This window comes from Ursus arctos, unplaced genomic scaffold (genome assembly GCF_023065955.2).
Source record: "Ursus arctos isolate Adak ecotype North America unplaced genomic scaffold, UrsArc2.0 scaffold_26, whole genome shotgun sequence".
Lineage (NCBI taxonomy): Eukaryota > Metazoa > Chordata > Mammalia > Carnivora > Ursidae > Ursus > Ursus arctos.
In genome coordinates this window covers 30651939-30671908 of record NW_026622941.1, presented here as the reverse complement: position 1 = coordinate 30671908, position 19970 = coordinate 30651939, and the positions used below count along the sequence as shown (strand labels likewise).

Genomic DNA, 19970 nt, shown 5'->3' with positions numbered 1-19970 from the left:
GGAAGAGAGAGGAATTCACATTCCCCACCAGGAATGAGCTTGGTGAGGAAATTTCGGGAAAGGGGATGCTGTGGGGAAAACGTGAGTACAGAAATGTGAGGCAATATTAGTGTAAGGGACTGCAAAAAATCTGAAATGTCTGGAGCAGAGTCCATGATATGGAAGATGGATAGAGGTGCAGCTGGAGATAAAGCCAGGGTCAGAATGCAGCAGGTATTTAGTGCCATTTTGGGGAGTTTGGAGTTTCTGTAGGTAATGGGTTTCCTGCAATGGGGCCATTTGATGAGGTTTTCCTGTATCTCCACAGAATCTTTATTGCTCTTGGAGGCATCTTGGTGAATGAACTGGGACACAGGAGGCAGGAAGATCACTTAAGAGCTCTGAGGTCTGGGAAGTAGTTGGGACTTGGATGCAGAAGCCAAGGTGGAGGGAAGCATCCGGGGAGAGAGGAATAGGGAAACGAGGGATTGGAGAGGCTGGCTCTGGAGTCTGGCTTGGAAGAGAGAGGGTGGGTTGGAGCATGTTGCTGTGTGAGGAGTTGCTGTGAGAGGATCCCACAACTGTGTAACAGATGACCACCAACTTGTTGGCTTGCAACAAGAGAAAGTTATTCTCTCACAGTTCTGGAGCCCAGAAGTGTGAGGTCAGTAGCAGAAACCGAGACGCTGGCCAGGCTGCTGTCCCTCTGGGGCTGTGACAGAGAATCCGTTCCTTGCCTTTTCCAGATTCTGGTGGCTGCCAGCATGCCATGGCTTGTGGCTGCCTCCTTTTGGTCTCCAACGCCAGAGTCTTAGTTCTCTCTGTTTTGTTCACATCGTTGTTTCCTGTCTGTGTCAAATCTCCCTCTGGCTTCTTCTTTTATATGTGATTGTGTTTAGGGCTCACTCACATAATCCAGGATAATCCCCTCATCTCAGGATTTATAATATAATCACATCAGCGCAGAACTTTTTTTCTCCCAAATAAGGTCACGTGTAGGTTCTAGGGATGAGGACCTGCCTGATATGTTTGGGAGGGGGCATTATCTTGCCTTCTGTGGTTGCCACTTACTGAGATACGGAATGGAGTTGCAAGATTGGGGAAAATATAATGAGATTAGTTTTGTACCGGAGTTTTTGGTTTTTAAGAAGCCCCATATCCTGTTCTGTCTTTTTATCCTGTCCATTTTTGTTAAATGTTATGTATCTCTTCTCCAGCTTAAAGCAGGAATTGGGTTTTGTACCCTTTTCTGAAAGCTTGTATTACCCTGAGTTAACCTTATATTACTTCAAACCAATGGGTTCTTCTATTTACCTCAGCTCAGGCAAACCAGAGCTCTGACAAGTCACATTCTGAAAAAGCCTGGGTTTTCTTTTAAGTAATTTCCAAGAATATCAATCATACTGAATACCTTTAGAGAAACATAAAAGTTTTCACCCTTAATGATCTGCCTCTGTAATTTCTTTTAATATCTAAACTGAGTTCAACCCATGCAAGGATTGAAAATATATTTCTGGGTCACCTGGGTGGCTCAGTCTGTTGAACGTCTGCCTTTGGTTCCGGTCCTAGGATGGAGCCCTGAGGCAGGCTCCCTGCTCAACGGGATGTCTGCTTCCCACCCCCCTCACCCCCATTCTCTCTACCTCTTTCTGTCAAATAAATAGAATCTTAAAAAAAAAAGAAAAAATATTTTTATCACTGATCCTTTCAGCTCTGCAGTACTAATATATAAATACTTTAAACAACCAATTTTGGCAAAACTGAAAACAACCGAAAGTATTTTATTTCCAGTGTTTGTGGGAAAATGTGTGCCCGTATGATAGAGTTCTCCTTGGTTGCTCAGGCTACGAGAGGCAGCTATGGAGCCGAATTTGTAGTCTATTTGCACAACTTCAAACCTGAAAGTGTATTCTTATTTTCTTGAAAGCCAGATAATCTTGTTAAGTACTTTCCAATGACCCTATCCTTCAGAATTACTTGGTATCTAAGATTCTAGATGACTTTGACATTTTAGTAAGCTTCGTTTTCAAAATGCTTCATTTTTCATTCCTGAAAGCTTTACTTTTTGCCTATGCGTAACCTGTTTCCCCTTTGCCGTAGAAATTGTAGTTTCAGGAAAAATGTTTTTTTTCCTTCAATTTCTGTGCTTCATTTCCAGAGATAATATTTGTTCAATGAGTGATAATAATAATATAAATAGAGATTAAATAAATGAGTCCAAGATGATTAAATATTACATTCAAATCACTTCGAAGATGGGATAAATTTCCTTTCAGTTGCTCAAAAAACTTTTGATTTCCTTGTCTTTATATACAAAAAAAAAAAACACCTCTGAAAACCATTTTATGTGTATGTGCATTGAAAAATAAATATATATAAATATATATTTTAATGCATATATATGAATATGCATATGCCTTTATATATTTATTTATAAATAAATGCATATATAAATATAATATTTATAAATATATAAAATATTTATATTTATATTTATATAATATATATAATATATATTTATATATATAGCCTCCAAGAACTTCCTTGTTCTAGTCTGTAAGACAGTATAACGCCTGGCCGAGTGACAGGGGGTATGTGACACGGGGTATGTTTATGATGCCAGTAAAGCGGTCACTCTGGTGTTGTTTCAGTTAATGGATTACTTATTAGGGCAAAGGCCCGAAATGCCACCTCTTCTGTTCTTCTTTTCATAAGAAGACACCTCACTGTATCTACAGTGAAAGAAGCCGATGCTTTTGACTGGAAACTAAAACCGTTCATTCGTTCGGCGGGTGCTGCTTGAGCCCTGGCAGTTGCGCTCCGTTCCGCGGCTGCCTAAGCAGCAGTTCATGAAGAGCTCGCGGGCAGCCAGCAAGGCCCCGACGGTGCCGAAGAACAGCAAATAAAAGGCTCCCAACAGTTGCTTAAATTTTAATCAAATCCAGAGGCATTCTGTTTATAGATACGGAACGACTCTGAGGGGGAGGCTGTATGATGCAGGAACTGGTTCTCTGTCCGCTGGTGGACAATTTATGCTGGGCTGTAAAATGAGGAAGCATTGTTCTGCTCCATAGGCTCTATTTTTGCTCCTGTGGAAAATGAAATGGAACAGTATCTTATTTGGCTCGATTTGTAAGCTCCTTTTTTTGTTCTTAGGAGAAATTAAATCAAACAGTTCCGATCAGGCACAGCAGTAGACTCCCTTTACCTGCTTAAGCTTTGTTGGCCACCGGGAGTGTTGCTTTTTGGAACTCACTTCATGTCTTCAATTTGAAGATTTATTCCCTAAAACAACTATAGTGTTTGTTTTGTTAAATTAACGCTTTAAAAGGTCACGAATAATAAAATTGTTTTTACTGCGGAACTATTAACTTTAAAATTTATCATACATATCAAGTAGATTTTCTTCTCCAAATTGCATCTGTGTTAGTTAGGATAATGGTATTTGTTTCCCTTTTAAAGAATTTTTTAAAAATTCAATATTTACCACACTGTCAAAGAAGAATATTTATTAGGTGATTTCATTTACTGAGTAGAAAGAGAGAGTAGCAGGCCTACAACTTTTAGGTTAACTCACAGATCACTGTTACCTTAATAGATCATGTTAAACTTGTTTGCTCACTGTAGACATGAAGAGTTAGAAGCTTTAGTATCCCATTCATAAAGCTTTATTATATATGAATATAACAGAGAAGGATCTTTGAACTTCTGAAAATTAAGATACTTATTTCAAGATATTCATTGGTGAGTTTTTAATTATATACACATACCTATAAATTGTTTTTTTTTCTCTAGTATATTTTTAAAAATAGTTGGGAAAAGTGCTAACCATTGTACCTGATTTTTTTTTTTTAGCATTGTATCTTAATCTGACTCTATTTTTAGGTTACTGTTTTTTCTCCCCATAACAATTATTTTATATACAGTCCAATATTGCTATTTAAGTTGTTGTTGGTGGTGGGTTTTGTTTTTTGTTTTGTTTTTTGAGAGAGAGAGAGAGAGAAAATCTTAAGCAGGCTCCATGCCTAGTGTGGAGCCCAATGTGGGGCTCGATCTCACAACCGTGGGATCATGACCTGAGCTGAAACCAAGGTAGACACTTAACTAGCTGAGCCACCCAGGCACCCCTGCTATTTAGTCATTTCTGTGAGTTTGTCTACCTAGTACAACTCAGGCTTCTTCAAATAAAGGGAACATGTCTTTAATATTTATTCTGTCTTTGGTAGTGTTTAATTAGGTCTCGGGCATAGAGTATTTGGTCGAAAAATACTTGCCGATTTACACTGAAGTCTAAAGGGAATTGCTGTTTTCCAGTTAGAGAAAGACAAGAGTCTTTAGCTGAGAGGTCATTTTAAGGGGCTAACCAGACTGTTCAATATGGCTCTTGGAAAGAGAATAAAAACTACGATGGCCAGGAAAACTATAATATTCATGTTGGCCAGTTGGCCAGTTCTGTGCTAATAATGGTATGAGAACTATCTTAAAATCAGAAGGTGACTTGAGCATAAAATCAGAGCAGACAGGGTTATAGGATGAGCGAACTGACTGTTGTCATCGGGGAGGGTAGCTTGATGCATCAGTCTAATACAAGGGTTATAAGGGATCAATACCTATGAGGATTAAATAGTTAAGGGGGGAGTCAGGGAATCCTTTCTTCTGGATGGTCCTGGAAAGGTATTACTAATTCTTGCTTATCTATTCTCCTATTTCAGGTTTCATGTAAAATGCGCCTCTTCCATTAACCTGGTATTTCTTCATGCAGGTTAGGGTTTAATTGATTGGGCCTCTGCTTTAGTGATGCTATTTCAATTGTATTCTTTTAAGTCCAGGAATTTTAATTGAAATTGGAGGATGAGTGGTTACTAGAACAACTCAGGCAATTCACAGATTATAATTGCGATTAAGTTATTTCTTCATGTAAAGTTTCTTACTCACATGCTACAGTTTTCCATAATTTCTTTTTAGGACTTTGCTCTCTTCCTTGTTTTAGCTACATCTAGATTTACAGAATAAAAAGATACATTCAGGATTATATGTATCCTCACATTATAAACTTATAATAGGCATTCAATTATAGGCATCCAGGCTTAAGCAAATGACAGCTCTGTGGAAGGAAGTGTAACTTTCCCACATAAAAGCTAATGAGTGGTGTGTGTGTGTGTGCACGTGTCTGTGTATTATTATTATTATTATTACAGTTCCTCATATAGGAAGTGAAGATATTTTTCTGTGGTAAATAAAGTTATGTTTAGTCTCCTGTTTGTCTCCATTCTGTAGTCAGGATTGCTCTTCATATTAGTCTTTGGACAGGAATTTATTTTATTTTATACTCTAGTGGCTCCACCAATAGGTATAATTTGGGTGGGGGGCTTCCATATTTCCAACACTTACAGGAAAATAAGTTGTTTCTTCTGGACTTCTCCAGACAGTATGGCATTTTGTGAAGAACAGAGAAGTCAGATTTAGAAGGGCTGAGTCCCCTGGATGATACCGGGCTAAGTGTGTTCTTACTCATTTATTCAGGCTCTCCAAGCCTCAGCTTAGTTTCTTATTTATAAAACAGCCTTTGCAATTGGACCTGTTTTATTTTACTTAATGTGAACGTGCTTTATTTCTAATAGGATGTAAAGGTAAAAATCTTCATTTCTATCACCAACCCGAACTTTATGATGAATTTTGATAATCCCTCGTCTTTTATACTGTATATACTATTTAAGAATATTTGCCTTTTCCAAACTTTTGAAATCGTATATGTTTGAATTTTATTGATGAAATTTGTTGTCAAACACCAGTGGGAAATTTAAGTTGCTAATATCAGGGGCTAATTTATAAAGAAATTATGGAGTTGTATTTCTTATCAGGTAAAGGATCCAAGATTTTTTTCTTTGTTTATTTTTGATCTTACCATGTATATTATGGACCGTAATAGCTAGAAGAAACAATGTTAACCTGTAGAATCTGTGGTTAAAAATGTTTATTTTTACTCTTACTAGAAATCCATTTTATATTTGGGGTTGAAAGTTGCAGGTTTTTGTTTTTTATTTTTTTTGAAGATAAATAGGCACTGAAATCACATTATTTTCTTATAAATAAGTGTATAACATAGTTTTTGAGTCCCAACCATGTTGCACTATTTTGCACTGTCATCTCGACTAGATTATCATGAACTCTGAAAGAAAGAGCTGAATTACATTTTTTAAGGACACTAGTGAGCAAAAGGCTGGAGACACGGGAAGGGCTGAAGAACTTCCACTTAAGTGGAGAGCCACCTTTGTAAATATATATCACAGTAATTTTTCAAGTGGAAATGTTTTAATTTACTGTTTGCTAACCATTGCTGGAGTCACGATGTCTGCTTACGGTACAGAAGGATTATTTTAATTTGATTTCTGACTAGTGGTTTTTGAAGCTGACTTAATTCCAAATATAAATATGTCTAATATTTTCTCTTCTTTTTAGGAAATGTTTCAAGACATAATGTCATTTTTTTGGGTCTGTGCTGCATTTTCTGTTGACTGTATTTTTATTTTCTTACTGTACAATGATTCCATGGAAGCAGTAACTTTTGAGAACCTGAAATAAGAAAGGATATCACTTTGATATTTAAAAAGGCCTTTCAGGGGTGCCTGGGTGGCTCAGTCGTTAAGTGTCTGCCTTCCACTCAGGGTGTGATCCTAGGGTCCAGGGATCGAGCCCCACATTGGGCTTCTCCACTGGGAGCCTGCTTCTTCCTATCCCACTCTCCCTGCTTGTGTTCCCTCTCTCACTGGCTGTCTCTCTCTCTGTCAAATAAATAAATAAAATCTTAAAAAAAAAAATAAAAAGGCTTTTCAAATACCATGGGCAGTACAGATAAATGCGCATGAGTAGTAGTCTTGGGTGGAGAAATAAGACAGTTTAAAGATGAGATTTTTAGTATAAGTATTAACCATAAAAATGTGATTTGTTCTTATAAGTTATTACCAATTAAGAAAGGTTGAGTAAGAAGGACAAATTTAACTTCTGGAACATTCAAGTCACCCTTCTAGATAGCCAGATTTTTTTGTACAAGAGTATAGCTTCAAATTATCATATTTAAGAAAATAATCTGTTTTAGATGGAAATTTTTCCAATTGTCTTATTAATCAGGGCATACTGAATTAATTTTTTTTGATTACTCAGGGTTATTGTTATGAGCATAAAGTACAGGACTGCATTACTACCATTGAAGGTACACAGGATAGCCCAATATTAGAGGAATCCAGACTTTCACAGTTTCTGATCTTCCATTTTTATTCTGGTTTAGATATGGAAATATCTGTAGATAAGAATAAATAGATGCTCATAATAGCTTTGTCCACCTTTTAAATTTTTTCTTCCACTGAAAAAATCTTTAATAAAGATTTGCATGTTCATCTTAAATTCCCAAACCAGAGTAGCAACAAAACTCCTCTGAACTGATGTCACAGAAATGTCAATAGACAGTACTTCACTGTTGCCTTCTAATTACGTGGACTGATGGGATCGTGTGCTCTGAATCCCAAACAGTTTTGATCAGTTTCACAACTCAAAATTCAATTCAGGAAACATTGCTGACCATCTGTATACTGATTTGTGAAGGGATAAAAGGAAACCTGAAACAGTTAAATCTCTCAGATTTTAATCTTAGCTTGTGGAGACTCTTGTCATCGTCCAGCTTCAGTACAAGGCTGAGCAAATCTGGCTTCCTGAACTTAAGTGATGTTTACTTTGAAAAAGTACAAGCACGTATTTAGCAAATTTTTGTTTAGTCGAGATATATATATATATGCACACACACACACATAATATACATATATAACACATATATAATACATAATGCAGACATATATCACAGATATAATATATCCTATACATATGTATTACATATATAATATATAATAAGTTTATATATTTATATACATTTGTGTATTCATATAAATATTTTGGCCTTTTATTCGTCTTTTTCTTTTATTCAACAGAAATCTTCTTGACAGAGACACGTTCTCTAAATCTGATCCAAGTAAGTATCTATTACTTGCTTTTTTGAAGCACTCTACTTATTTTTCTAACTTGACTTTGCAAAAATTGTATGAAACTTACAGCTCTTGTTTAAATATTTGTTTTAAAGCACAGAATGACAGAAAGGGGGATGGTGTCAAGCCCTGCATTCTCATCTACCTGGGCAGTAGTCTGGCTAAAGTGAGGGGGTTGCTTAGCACTTAGAGAATAAGATTGAAGATGTAAATGTAAGACAGTTCACTTCGAAATTAGAGTCATGGGGCTCCTGGGTGGCTCAGTCGGTTAAGCGTCTGCCTTCTACTCAGGTCATGATCCCAGGGTCCTGAGATCCAGTCCCACATCGGTCTCCCTGCTCAGCAGGAAGCCTGCTTCTCCCTGCCCACTGCTTGCCCCTTCCCTGTGCTCTCTCCCTGTGTCAGATAAATAAAATCTTTAACCCCCCCCCCCCCGCCGAATCCTCATGGTATCGCTATATGATAGAAGTTGTATTTGAAAGGTGACCACAATGGACCATAATTTTAAGTGATTTAATCCCAGAGTAATAATTTTCCTTCTTTTTTGTAAATAAAAAGCGTATGTAAAGGCATGCTTAACCAAGTGAAATATAGAACATTGTCTTGGATGAACTGAATTTTTTGATTCCTAATTCTGTATATTAAAAAATTGGAGATAACTTGTAAAATGAGAAAGACAGTTTAAATTAGAAAACAGTAACATTAATGTGTAAATCAACAAGTGTTTCCAAATCTTGTAATAGTTAGAAATTTATATACTGCAACTCTCCATCTCTACAAGTATGTGGGCAAATGTGATTTAATTACAGGGGGGCGGTTTTGTGAGATGTTAGAATTTTTGAGGTAGTCATTGGGGAAAAGGCATTACAGTTTGTGGGTATTAAAAATTCCCGGGGCTCACCTGACAAATGAGTGGGACTTTTTTTTTTTTTTTTTTAATCCCTTATCTTTACCCCAAACACTTCGTTTCTCTTTTTGTGACTTCCTTTTGTGGTTGACAGGATCTCTTACCTGTTTACAGATACTGAGGTTGGGTGTTGCAAATGTTAAATGTAGAGGATGATACACTCTAGATTGTCCTTCTTGTGATGGCTTTGAGCATTATGGGTATCTTTGGAAGAGCTTGACTAATGTCTAGTAACATACTGAAATACTTCAAACTGTTAAAACTGTAGTTTAAAAATTTATGTGTATCTGTAGCATAATGTAGATGAAGACATCAGCAAATAATTATTATATGTTTTTGTGCCTCAGTCGACGCATGTTAGGCTCTAAAGATCTCATATAGGTTTTTGTTTCTTTACAAAAGTTTTTAGTCTTTTGATGTTTTACTAGCAATTTTCTTACAAGAGTAAGGCCAGGATTTAGGAAATCATTTTGATGTAGCTTTTGGGCAGCTAAAAAATAAATTGTGTACATTCATATCTTATATTTATAAAAAGACATTTATATATTTCCTTTTTCATCTTTTATAGTTTGTGTCTTATATGTACAAGGAGTTGGAAATAAAGAATGGAGAGAGGTAAGCATTAAAAATTTTAAAAATATTGTTGTGCTGGAAAATAGGGGGTCTAAGTTACAATTTGGTCAAGTGATACCGCCCTGATTTATTTTAAGTCTTCTTCAACCCAAGGATTGCATTTTTTTAATTTATGAAAGTAATCTTTGTGTTTGTTTTTATTAATCCTCAATGTTTGTCTGATTTATGACCTTCCTGTAGAATATTCTAGCCTTGAAACTTGCATTTTCCTCATTGTAAAGTAAATTTAATGTGTTGCAATCCTTACATAATTGAAGGCTAGTCTTAGTCTCACTTTTAGGGGTCAACTGCTGATTTTTATAAAATACTGCTTTAAAGGTTTTAAGTATGGTGCTTGATATCAACTATCACCTGCTTTTTGCCAGTTAGTAACTTATTATTTGAAAATAAAGTAGAAGCTCAGTTTCCTAATAAAAGCATACTTTGTTATTTATGTATGTATGTACGTATGTATGTATGTATGTTCAGTTAGCCAGCATATAGCACATCCGTAGCTTTTGATGTAATGTTCAACGATTCATCAGTTGCATGTAACACCCAGTGCTCATCACAGCACAAGCATACTTTGTTTAATGAAATAAAAGCAAGGAGGCAGAATTAGTATTTCAGTTAATTTGTATTCTGGAGTATCTCCACCTTCAAATGGAAGGATGATCACCGGAGGGGAGGGGAGGACCTATTAAAATAAAAGGCACTTCTATCTGCTTGTAGTGGCTGGCTATCCTAGGACGTTAGTGCATTGTTTTAATGAGGTTACGGTTTCTGGTGAGATTTCCCTGGTGGGGTTTGTGCTATTTGTTGCCGTACATTGCTTTGCAGCCAGCCAATTTACCAGTGTGTCTCAACTGTGAGATAGAAGATAAGGTCATTGTAATTTATTCTCAAAACTGGCAGAATAAACCAATTCAGAAATTGTCCCTACTGATAATGGGTCAGTGGGGTACTGAGCACCAGTTTCTCATATTTAACTGCTTCTAGACATTTCCGTGTGGTTATTTGAGCTTTATCTCAAACTCTACATACCCCAATGCAAATTCATCAGTTCTACCCTATGGCTGCTGTTTCTTTGCTTCACATATAGCTAATAACGTCACCAGCCAAAATATCAAACTGTGGTTTTTGCAGCCATCTTGACTTTCCTTCCCACACCTTCTTTATTTATCAGTTTTCCAGTGGTGTGAATTCTTTTCTGTTAAAAAAAAAAAAAAATCTCAAATGAGCCACCTCCTTCATCCAGACTTCTATCTATGTTATCTTTTGTCTTCTCTGTTAGAACATTCTCCTGAGTCCATGCTCCTTTTTCTTGTTCCTCTAATTATTCCTTTGATTACTTTCCAAAAAGATATGCTGTCTCTTGTTATTGGCTCTAGAGTTCCCTTTCTCAAAGGCCTGGGGCAATCCAGTGGAACTGCTGACTGACCATAAGAGTCAAGCTAGCTGGGGATGAGCACTTATCAGAAGTGTTCAGAAAATAACATCACTTGAGGGACCAGTAAAGGAACTGAGATAAATATTCATAAGGCATGAGACCAGGCATCTGGGCCAATGAAGATCCCTAGTGATGAGGCCTTCCTATTGCCTAAACAAGATCTTTCATACTAACTACTGTTCTCATCCCTTTAGATGTATTGGCTAATTTATTGTTTGCACAATAACCTTAAGAGGTGATGCTATTATAATCCTTATTTTACACATGAGGAAACTAAGGCACAGAAAGCTTAAGTGACAGGATGAAAGTTACCCAGTTATAAATAACAGAGTGGGGATTTCAGCCCTGGCCATCTGGTACCAGAGCCTCTGCTGTTAGACCATCTTGCTTTGCAGAATCCCGATCTGATCCCAATGTTCACATTCTGGTTTTGTTAATGGAAGAAAATTCTATAAATTGATTTTTGGGCTTTATTCTTATTTATTTAAGCTTGCCTCTGAATGAGAGACAAATAGGAAAGGCGGCCTACTCATCAGGGAAAATAGCATAATAATAAAATAAGACTGAAAACAATATTCTGCTTGTTTATTTTTTTCTCCTTGAAGGAGTAAAAAGAGTTAGTAAGGAAATAATACTCAACGGGGGTATAAAAACAAGGTAGAAATTGAGGAAGTGATGAGAAATAGGTCCCAGAGTTATATAATGTGGATAGGAGCAGATGGATGAAGATGAAGAGAAAGGAGTTAAGAGGCAATTTCAATAGACAGCATTTCAGAAGAATTAAAATTGTTAGTAACTGGAGAATAGTCTGGAAGAATAGAAAGGAAGTGCCAGATGCAAGAGACAAGCATTTAGGAGCTAAAATCCATTGTATTTAGCAGCTAATTGAACTTGCTGGATAAAGGAAAGAGAAATTTAAATTAAATTAATTTAAATAATTAAATTATTTAATTTAATTTGAAAAAATTAAATACATTATATATATTATTAAATCACCACAAAACCATCTGAGAAAGCCAGTTTCCTTATTTTGAGAGTCAGGTGATGTAGTGGTTAAGGGCATGCACTTGACCTCTCAGTGTCTTTCCTCATCTGTGATGTGGGAAATTATAATGATTCTAGCCCATATAGTGGTTGTGAAGATCAAAGGTGAACCACTGTGTCTGGCACATAGGAAGCATTATATGATTCAGGATATATTGGGACTCTAAGAGATCAAAAAACTTTTATAGGGATAACAAAACTAGTAAGTGGCAGGTAAGTAAATTCCTGCATTATAAAATTCTGCAAAATTCATTGCACAAGCCCAGCAGTTGATGGGAAAATGACCTATGGGATTTACTTGGCCTCAAACCTAATATGAAACAGTAGTGTTACACAGCTGCTAAAAAGCTAATGCAATCTGAGGACGCGCTGATGGATGTGCAGTGCTTACATCAAGGAACATAATGCTATTATGTTGAACTACATGAAATTGTCATTTTTGTAGGTCAAAAATGGTCGAGTGTTGGCAATTTCATGTGATTCAATCAAATACTATTGTACTTTGCTCTGGTGGGAGGAGATCTGGAGTGTTACTTTTCAGTTCTCCATCTGAGACCATCCAAATGCTAACTGTGTATTTTTGGGAGGGCTACCATCTTGAAGAAAGGGATAGAAGCTATGCCATATGAATAAAAGAATGTTGAATCTAAAAAATGCAAAGACTCTGACTAGTCATAATAAATGTCTTCAAGCTCTTAAAAGAATTTTCATTTAGAAACAGGAGTACAGGGGCGCCTGGGTGGCACAGCGGTTAAGCGTCGGCCTTCGGCTCAGGGCGTGATCCCGGCAACCTGGGATCGAGCCCCACATCAGGCTCTTCTGCTATGAGACTGCTTATTCCTCTCCCACTCCCCCTGCTTGTGTTCCCTCTCTCGCTGGGTGTCTCTATCTCTGTCAAATAAATAAAATCTTTAAAAAAAAAAAAAAAAAAAGAAACAGGAGTACACTTACTTGATATTGAAATAAAAAAGGAAGAAAAAAATTTTGGCTCAGAGGATGGAGAGGCAAAGAGACGTTGTTTAAGCCACCATGAAGAAGACTTTTTTTTTTTTTTAAGATTTTATTTATTTATTTGAGAGAGGGAGGGAGAGAGATACAGAGCACAGGCAGGGGGAAGGGCAGAGGGAGAGGGAGAAGCAGACTCCCTGCTGAGCAGGGAGCCTGTCGTGGGGCTTGATCCTGGGACTTCGGGTTCATGACCCTCATGACCCGAGCCAAAGGCAGATGCTCAACCAACTAAGCTGCTCAACTGACAAAGCCACCCAGGCGCCCCTGCGAGGAAGACCTTTGTACCACTTGGAGCATCCCACAGTGGAATGGGTTTCCTAGAACTGTATGCGGGCGTTCTGGTGGATGTCCTGTTTCTGGAAGTATTTAAACAGGGGCTGGACTAATTCATCAGGCATGAAATTGGACTCAATTAGTTCTAATTTCCTTACAAGTCTGCTTTTTTATGAGACTGGAGAGTTCAAAACTAGAGTTTTCTTGTCATTTTTTCAGCTCTTCCAATTATAAGTATTGAACATTATTTTATGAGATAACAGCAAAACCACTCTGGTAAGTACTCTCAGGATATTTGGAATCAGAGAAGCAAAACAATATTATTGATACTTTATTAATAACTTTAAATATAGCCACCCATTTCTCAGTTTGACATATTTTCAAGTGCCTGTTTTGGAGCTGCAGTGGTGGGTAAGATTTTAAAATAGATGGTATTCTGCCTTAAAGAGCATAAAATATAGTTGGAGAATTTTACCAGCCACTCCAGTGTCTATACTGTCATTGTACTGATTTAGGTATCAACACTATGTCAGTAATATAGTGGTTGTGTTTGTATTAAATTTGTTGTATTCTGGAGAAGTATGTAGTAACTAGCTATATGATTTTATGTTCTGGGATGAATTATCTTTAGATAGTAAGCAGTAATAAGAAAAGAAAAAGAGCTTAAACTATGTTGAAATAAATGCTCCAAATAGAGAGAAAAATATTTAAAATTGATCTGTAGTTGAAATCTGCAATTTTAAAATTATATCTGACAGTTAGAATTACCTGCACTTCTTCTATCAATTCTAATGATTGTGAATTATCAAAAGCTCTTGAAGTAATTGATCTTTTAAAACTAAAATTATAATTTTGGAGCTAGAAGTGATACTTAAGTGTCATGAATGATGAAAATATGAAAACCTCTTCTTGGCAAGTGGAAGTGGCGAAGTATTATCCCTGAGGATGCACGCTTACTTTGAGAGGTTCTGAAAATGTTGCAATTAACTTGAGTTAAATCTTAGTTACCCATAGGTAGTCTCTTTTCTGAATTACTCTTAAACATTTAAAATTATAGTTTGTTTCAGATTCCCTAAGTTAGTAGGTGATGAAAAAAAGCAAACTGAAGTTTGTTTAATCCACAGCGATCATAGTTTGGTGTTGAATCTACTGGCACATGTTGATTACTATAGTTAACATTGTCTCTGCTCTGAACCATTCCTCTGGCATTGAGCTGTTTTAACATTTATTCATCTCCATACTGGATCGTATATGAGTGATATATAAACACACAAACACATTCGGAAGGATGAGAATATTGTTCCTAGTCCAGCTTGACTGGTACCTTACTTATTAGACTTTTCTGAAGTTCACAACTAGAATTTCCACCTTGCACCGTTGAAATCCTGTAATTTCTATATCTTTCTCATGGTCCTTGTCACTTTCTACTTTATATCCATCAACACGCATCAAGGCCTTTTTTGTGAACTTACTCTCTTAGATGTCTCAGCTTCACTTTTTAACTCGGTGCTCCTCAAAGGTCAGCCTCCTGCACTGTAGCATTTAGGACAAAGCTTTGTTCTTAGAAGGTGCTCAGTTAATATTTGCTGAAAGGATGAATTTGAGGATACCCTCAATATAGGCACACACTTAACTCTCATGGTTTCAAAACGTACGAGTTGGAAGAACCCCTTTAGCTCATTCGGTATGAAGGTCACATTTTTCAAATGAGAACATTTGTGTGGTATACTGACTAGTTATGAGACCTTGCACTTGTTCTGCCACTCCCTATCGTAACTCGAACAACGTAATTTGGAATTTGAATTACAGCATCCATTGAAAGCATGTGTACCTCTTGAAGTTTCCGGAATACTAGTTTCATTCTCTCCTTTTTGTCCTATAGAAATACTAGAATGAACCAGCGAAAGTTATTGATACAGATACAATTGATACAGTCCTTAGGCAGGAACTGTTGCGAAGACCCTGAGGAGGGTCCTGTATGGCTGCGGATACTGTCTTCACGACTGGATTCATGCTGCAGAGCAACTGAACACTTACGTTTTGTTTAGTTTGCCTTTCTCTTTTTTAAAAAAGATCTTAATGACAGCATACTGCTAAAAATTCAATCTGCAGAGATTATATTCTTCTCATAGACATTTGAGGGATTCGCACAATATGTATCATGACATCTCCACTGTGATTCATCGACGGGTTTGTAACAGGAGACATCTGAAGTTCTCTTTCAAGATTACTTTCACTCATTTATGGAACATAAGAAATAGGAAGGTTGGTAGGAGAAGGAAGGGAAGAATGAAGGGGGGGTAAACAGAAGGGGGAATGAGAGACTGTGGACTCTGGGAAACAAACTGAGGGCTTCAGAGGGGAGGGGGTGGCGGATTGGGATAGGCCGGTGATGGGTAGTAAGGAGGGCACGTATTGCATGGTGCACTGGGTGTTATATGCAACTAATGAATCATGGAACATTACATCAAAAACTGGGGATGTACTGTATGGTGAGTAATATAACAAAATAAAAATTATTAAATAAAAAAAAATACTTGTGTGGCATGTGGTTGAAAGAATTTTATAATACCAGTATCTTCTATGGTATAGTCAGTCTTAAGGCAATACTATTTTAGCAAAAATATTTTGTGTGCCCCTCAGGAAAATACTCTATGTATTTGAATTCCCAAGGTCAGCCATACTGGTTTTGGAAAGAAACCTTTGAGTCTTGAAATTTTTTGTTTAGAAAAGGACATGATGTCATTCTGCAAATACTCCTGGTTACAGATAATTAGAAGCTGTGGCTTAATTTAAGTTGTCCTTTCTTTATATGGTTCAGTTAAAGTCTTTTAACTCTATGAATATTCTGTGACCAATTGAATAAGAATCATACTTTCAATACAACTTTGCTGATTATTGAAAAACAAATCCAGAGTAAGTTTGGTCTCTTGAGTTTTTTTTTTTCCTGTTCTTATTTATTTTTTATTTTTCCCAGCTTTATCGAGATCTAATTGATATATAACATTATGTAAGTTTTGAGTGTATGATGTAATAATTTGATATATGTATATATTGCAAAATGATTACCAAGATAAGATGAGTTAACACATCTATCATCTCAATATGAGTTGTGTGTGTGTGTGTGTGTGTTTAAAGATCTACTCTCTTAGCAGCTTTCAGATATATCATATGGTATTGTTAACTATAATCACTTAGCTATAGTCACTCTATTGTACATCATGTCTTCGGAACTTATTCATCTTGGGACTGGAAGTTTGTATCCTTTGACCACTTTTGCCCATTCCTGCCACCCCTGGCAACGTCTAGTCTGTTCTGTTTCTATGAGTTTGGTTTTTTTTAAGATTCCACATATAAATGAGATCATACAGTATTTATCTTTTTCTGACTGACCTATTTCACTTAGGATAATGCCCTCAAATTTCCTCTATGTTGTCTTGCAGATGGCAGAATTAATTTTCTTTTTATTATGGCTGACTTTCTGTTCTGTTTTTAATATACCTTTTTATTGAAATAAAATATACCTGAACAAAGGGGAAAATAATACAGCACAATAATTTATTAGATGTGAACACATCCATGTAACCATCACCTACATCAGAAATAGAACCTTCTAAAATCCAGCAATTCTGATTATGCCCTTCTCTCCTCCCAAATTAAACCACTATCCTGACTTCTGGCATTATAGGATAATTTTTTCTATTCTTAAGCCTTATAGAAATAGAATGATACAGTATATATTTATTTGTGTCTAGTTTCATAACTCACAGTTATGCTTTGGAAGTCTATCCATGCATGTGGTAATAGTTTGTTCATATTTTTTGCTTTATGGTTTTCTATTTATGAATATACCCCAATTTATGTATCAACAATACTCTGGATAGACATTTGGGTTGTTCCCAGGTGTTGAATATTGTGATTAACCGATTAGAACATTCTTGTACTTTTCTTTATATATTTATTATTCTTATTGTTTGTATATCTAGGAGTAAATACATAGTAATACATAGTTTCATTTTTAAAAAATTGAGATATAATTGACACATAACATTATATTAGTTTCAGATACAACATAATGATTCTATGTGCATATATACTGTGAAATGATTACCATGATAAATCTCATTAACATCTATCACACACATAGTTATAATTTTTTTCCTAGTGATAAGACCTTTTGAGGTTTATTCTTTTAGCAACTTTCAAATATACATTCCACTGTTTCTAACTGTAGTCACCATGCTGTGCATTATGTCCCTAGGACGTATTTATGTTATAACTGGAAGTTTGTACCTTTTGACCTCCTTCACTCATATTTTTCACTCCCCACCCTTGCCTCTGGCAGCAACCACCAAAGTGTTCTCTGTACCTATGAGCTTTTAAAATTTATTTTGTATTTATTTTTTTTAATATTCTACATATAAGTGAGACCATACAATATTTGTCTTTGTCTGTCTTATTTTACTTAGCATAATGCCCTTATGTTCTACTCATGTTGTCACAAATGGCAGAATTTCCTTCTTTTTTTATGGCTGAATAATGTTCTAATACATATATATCAGAATAGATATAGATACATAGATATAGATATATATTTATTTATGGAATATTAGGCTATTAGATATAGAATATTAGAATATATGTTATATATATATCACCTCTTCTTAATCCATTCATTCATTTATGGACACTTAGGTTGTTTCCATATCTTGGCGATTGTAAATAATGCTGCAGTGAACATGGGGGTCCATATATCTTTTTGAGTTAGTATTTTTGTTTTCTTTGGATAAATACCCAGAAATGGAATTGCTACATCATATGATAGTTCTATTTTTAATTTCTTGAGGACCCTCCATACTGTCTTCTAGGGTGACTGCACCAGTTTACATTCCTACCAACAGTGCACAAGGGTTCCCCTTTTTCCGCATCCTCCCCAACACTAGTCATTTCTTGTCTTTTTGATAAAAGCCATTCTTACAGGTGATATCTCACTGTAGTTTTTATTTGCATCTCCCTGATGATTAGTGTTGTTGGGCACCTTTTGTGCAGCTATTGGCCATCTGTATGTCTTTGGAAAAATGTCTGTTCAGATCCTCTCCCTATGTTTTAATTGAATATTTTTTTTTTTTTTTTTTACTATTGAGTTAAATGAGTTCTTTATATATTTTGGATACTAACCCCTTATCAGATATATGATTTGCAAATTTTTTCTCCCATTCAGTAAGTTGCCTTTTCATTTTCTTGATGGTTTCCTTTGCCGTGCGGAAGCATTTAAGTTTGATGCATTCCCATTTGTTTATTTTTGTTTTTGTTGCTTTTACTTTTGATGTTAGATTGAAAAAATTACCACCAAGACCTATGTCCAGTTGCTTACTGCCTATGTTTTCTTCTAGGAATTGTATGGTTTCACGTCTTACATTCAAGTCTTTAATCCATTTTTAATTAGTTTTTCATATGGTTTACGAGTTTCATTCTTTTGCATTTGGCAGTCTAGTTTTCCCACCGTTTCCTGGAGAGATAGTCCTTTCCCCATTGTTTATTCTTGGCTCTTTTGTTGTAAATTAATTGATATGCACGGGTTTATTCCTAGGCTCTTTATTCTGATCTATTGATTTTTGTATCTATTTTTATGCCAATACTATACTGTTTTGATTACTGTAGCTTGGTAACGAGTTCGAAATCAAGGATTGTGATGCCTCCATTGATGTGCATATTTTCATTTTCAGTACATACTGCCAGATCATTTTCCAGAATTTTCCACTGCCATTCTCATTGCAGAGCGTTCTTCCTAATGCTTGCTATTATAAGTCTTTTTAATGTTTTCCATTCTGGTTAGCATGCAAAGCTATCTTGTTTGGATTTTAACTTCCTGATAATTTGGCTGATCACCCTTTGGTAGGCCTGATGATCACCTGGCTTATCTTTTATGATGTGCATGTTCAGCTGTTTTTCCTATTATTGATTTTTAGGAGTTATTTATATCTCTAGGATAGGAATTTTGTTACTTATATGTCTTGCAAATACTTGTCTCCTTTTGTAGCATGGTTTTTTACTCTCTGAACTGTGTATTTTGGTGAACAGAAATTCTTAATTTTAATTTAGGTCGACCTAGCAGTCTATTCCTTTATGAGCTATGCTTTTGTTTTGTTTGAGGAAACGTTCTCATTTAAAGGTCATGATATATTCCCCAAGATTATGTTCTAGAAGTTTTACTGTTTTAACTTTCATATTTAGGTTTACACTTCTCTGAGATTAATTTTTGGGTATGGCTTGGGGTAAAGTTTACTTTGATTCCATATGGTATCTCATTGACCCAGGAGGATTTATTAAAGAGATTTCCTTTCTCCACTGCAGAGTCATCTCCCCATTATCATAGATGAAATGACTGTATATGTGACGGCCTTGTTAGGTTTCTGCTGTGGTATACTTTGTTTTAATAACTCTGTTTCAATAATGAAATCTGGTTGTTTGTGCTTTGTAGTTTTTTTTCTTTTCTTTCAAGAGTTTCAAGGCCAAAGGTTAGCATTTTTCTTTTCTTGTAAAGGACCAAATGTAAATAGGGGCTGCATAAATATTTTAGGCTAGGTGGCCCTATGGTCTCTCTAGCCATTGTATCATGAAAGCAGCCATGGATAATATATGAACGCTTGATGATGGCTATGCT

General features: G+C 35.9%; 1 protein-coding gene across 1 annotated transcript in view; it reads left to right on the top strand.

Moving 5' to 3' along the window:
• Positions 1 to 19970, top strand: part of CPNE8 (copine 8) — a 211950-nt gene that overhangs the window by 21983 nt on the left and 169997 nt on the right. The window contains exons 2-3 of the mRNA XM_026502116.4: positions 7959 to 7999; positions 9488 to 9534. Coding sequence (XP_026357901.1) covers positions 7959 to 7999; positions 9488 to 9534 — 88 coding nt within the window. The remainder of the gene's footprint in view (positions 1 to 7958; positions 8000 to 9487; positions 9535 to 19970) is intronic.